At 41.7% G+C, this 3,264-nt stretch overlaps 1 protein-coding gene across 1 annotated transcript; it reads right to left on the bottom strand.

Moving 5' to 3' along the window:
- Positions 1 to 697: 697 nt before the first annotated feature.
- Positions 698 to 3,054, bottom strand: LOC107377650 (melanocortin-2 receptor accessory protein 2). The gene is made up of 3 exons (XM_015947405.3): positions 2,545 to 3,054; positions 2,060 to 2,159; positions 698 to 1,695 (listed from the first exon to the last, which is right to left on the bottom strand). Exons 1-3 carry the CDS (start codon positions 2,660 to 2,662, stop codon positions 1,260 to 1,262), a joined length of 654 nt encoding a protein of 217 aa, XP_015802891.3. The 5' UTR covers positions 2,663 to 3,054; the 3' UTR covers positions 698 to 1,259.
- Between the last annotated feature and the right edge of the window lie 210 nt (positions 3,055 to 3,264).

The raw sequence follows: 3,264 nt of genomic DNA, 5'->3' as shown, positions 1-3,264 counted from the left end.
CTTTATCAATTGTCCAAGCGCTTTTTGCTTGTTTGTTTTTGCAAGCAGAATTACTGCTCCTTGCGGAAGACCACAGACGAAGGACGAGGTTAAGAACGGGGGAAGTACTGCTACCTACAGGTCTGGCATGTCCTTAACAACGTATTTATCCGGGTACGTGTGGACAGAGTTTTTTTTTAAAACAAGGTGGTGTGGATGCAAGTTTTTGGAGGGGCTGATATTCGTTTTTTAAAAAACCGGCTACGTGTGGACTAGGGCTTAGTGACGTTAGTAACCTAAAATGTTTGACTTTTCCTTTGTTTTATGAGGGGAGGCACAGCATTTATCAGATATTGATGAAAAAAGTGGATATCGAGCTGAGTATATTTGCTTTTAACTATAGAACGTTTACGTTGGTGCAGAACTTTATGTATTTATAATTTCAGCTTTATTTATTTTAGTTCATGGCTCATGGCTGTAAATATCCACGATGATGCTCAGATTTAATTAGCTAACCTTTATCTACAACTCTATTTGGTTTATTTAGGTTTACCTAGTTTATTCTGCATAATTGTTGCTATTTTTAATATTATCACTACACATCTAAGTGATTTATTTCAATCTTAATATTATACTTTTCAGAAAAACTCCATTTGAAACACTCAAACCGACTCCTCACCCTTTTATAATTTATGTTTTTCACACAAAGAAAACTCAGTTTTCCAAAAATGTTTTCTTTAATGTAACCAAAAGAACAAAGATATTTTGACATTTTATTGCTACAAAACACACAATCAATGGTACAGCTTTCCCAAGAAGAACAAAAATGATTTATCCTGCTGATTTTACTCCCGTTGGTCGACTTGCTGGTTTTCCTCATTCTTGTTAACAGATAAGAACAATCTTACAGAATAGTGACACAGCGAGAGAGCGAGAGAATAATTTCTACAAAGCACGCCCCCTGCCAGCCTGCTCTTTTTACTCTTTCATTATTCTCTCATCTGTTTTGAAAGTAGAGCCCAGGAACAGCTGCAGCTCATTCAGGCGCACGGGACTCCAAATAACAGGTGTCATTTCTGAGGTGTTTTAGTTTTCAAATCGAGCCAAGGTTTTTGTTTTCCACCCTCGTCTGACTTTATTCAGTGCATCTCTGAAAATATATTAATAAAGAAAGCTTTGGAGAAAAGCCACGGGTGCAGAAGGTGCACGTGTTTCTCTAATAACGGCTCCTTGAAGGATAAAGGAAATGAAATTACACCTTGCTTGTTTTGATTTTTTTATTAGGGGGTGTCACAGTGATCCTTGTGAGCTTGAGCCTGACGCTCCAAGATATCCGACGGCTCGTAAAGCAAATCATCCTCTCCGAGTGTCGAGCTGTGGTCCAAGTTCACAAAGTTTGGGATGTTGAAGTGAGACAGGAAGTCAAGACACTCCCTGTCTGTCTTTGTCTGCTGGTGTCCCCCGGTTTCCTCGATGTCCTCCTCCATCTCCTCCACCCCATTGGAGCAAATACCTCTAGTGAGTCTGTCTTTAGTGCTGTCCGCCAGCTTCTGCCTCCCCGGACCCTGATCTTCCTCACTGATGTAGAAGTTGAAATAGGAACGAGACCCGGCCAGCAGCGGGCGAGAGAAGGCCTTGTCGTTTTCACCCTGGCGGCTGCTGATGTCCATCAGACAGCTCCCGGGTTGATGGTGCTTTTCTGCAGAGTCTGGGTTCCTGTGAAGAATCAAAGGAAGCATCCGGAATGACCCAGAAGAAAATAACTTTAAAACAAGGAACAAATTGGTAATTTCATCCAATTTCCTCTCACATTTCCTGTCATTTATCCTGCTCCTGAAAATTGATTGTCAGATGTATTATTTCAATGGGGAAATTGGGTCGATAAAGACTTAGCAACAAACTCGGCTCAGCTCCTCAGATCTTATGTAACTCTCTTCTGCAGCTCGACAAGGGAAAAAAAGCCTTTTCCCCTAAAAGAAATCCTCCTCGTGCCACTCATTCAAATCACATCAGCTCCAAGGCCAGCTCAGATTACTGACCTCAACCTTGGAAATGTGAAAAGTGGAACAGGGATACTCACTCCTGGTGTGGAGCTCCGGTCTTGGTGAGCAAGGTGAGGACGAAGAACATGAACATGACAAACACAGCCAGTCCGACCCAGAATCCTATGACAATCGAGTCTGGGAGTTCAGAGAGAGAGAGAGAGAGGAACTCTTTTTAGTGGAAGAATGAATCCTTCATCATAATTATGCTCCTTTAAAAAAGATAATTGGCTCTGAGGTAAACCTAATTAGACTCCCATGGCTTGTTTTCTAGCTGATGAATGATCATTTTCTTAAAAAGAACAGAAACGAAAAGCAAAACATCAAAAGATAATGGATTTGGTGAAGGTGTAATGAGTAACACACACACACACGCACACACACACACACACACACACACACACACACACACACACACACACACACACACACACACACACACACACACACACACACACACACACACACACACACACACACACACACACACACACACAGAGTAAGACAAAGCCATCTTCCTTACATCTGTGCGCTTTGAGTCCCTCAAAGGATACAGGCACCTCCTCGTCGTAATACTCGTACTGCCACACGTAGTCGCTGCGTCGCGCGCTGATTTGGCTCCGGTTGTGCAACTCCGACATCTCACTCCGATCTTTACCTCAGCAGACGAATTAAATCAATCCCATAAAATAAAATCCACATAAAGTCATTTGTTGTAAATCCACAAAGTTGGGAAATGTCCTGGTAAGTTCATCTTTAAAGGTGGTGATAAATCTGCAGCCGGGATTCTTCAAAAGAGGAGAAATTCTGATGGGAATTTCAGCTACTAAATCCTGAAATGTGGAGCGAAGTGAGGAAATCCGCGGCGTCCATCCATCCCTCCATCGTTATGTCCTCAGAGCGAAAATGCATCAGCCTTTTTAAGCTCTCCAGTACGCAGCAGCTGTGCGCTGGTGGCTGCAAGCTGCTGGCTCATGAATGAAAGTGCCGGAGAGATTCTGCGTCTCCCGCCTGCTGGGAGATGCGCTAAACTTCAATATGAGGTCAGCGGATGCTTTAAAGGTGCATGCAATATGGAATACTTTATCATTTAAGATTTATTTTCCAAATCATCAGAATTAGGAGTTTCATTGTTGTCATTTAAAAACGTGAATTTGATATGCATATTTTAAACTTTTAAAATGAATTAATGCGTTTAAAAAAGTGAAATTTTAAAATTCACGAGAAAGCAAACAAAGTAACA

The sequence above is a fragment of the Nothobranchius furzeri genome, chromosome 2, assembly GCF_043380555.1.
Source record: "Nothobranchius furzeri strain GRZ-AD chromosome 2, NfurGRZ-RIMD1, whole genome shotgun sequence".
NCBI lineage: Eukaryota > Metazoa > Chordata > Actinopteri > Cyprinodontiformes > Nothobranchiidae > Nothobranchius > Nothobranchius furzeri.
This window is presented reverse-complemented; position numbering and strand designations above follow the sequence as displayed.

Excerpts from the sequence above, each read along its gene's own strand:
- LOC107377650 (XM_015947405.3), bottom strand. The coding sequence starts at position 2,662 with ATGTCGGAGTTGCACAACCGGAGCCAAATCAGCGCGCGACGCAGCGAC. Across the intron at positions 2,160-2,544 it reads GGGACTCAAAGCGCACAGAT|ACTCGATTGTCATAGGATTC; the intron begins GTAAGGAAGATG and ends CTGAACTCCCAG. Across the intron at positions 1,696-2,059 it reads ACCGGAGCTCCACACCAGGA|GAACCCAGACTCTGCAGAAA; the intron begins GTGAGTATCCCT and ends GATTCTTCACAG.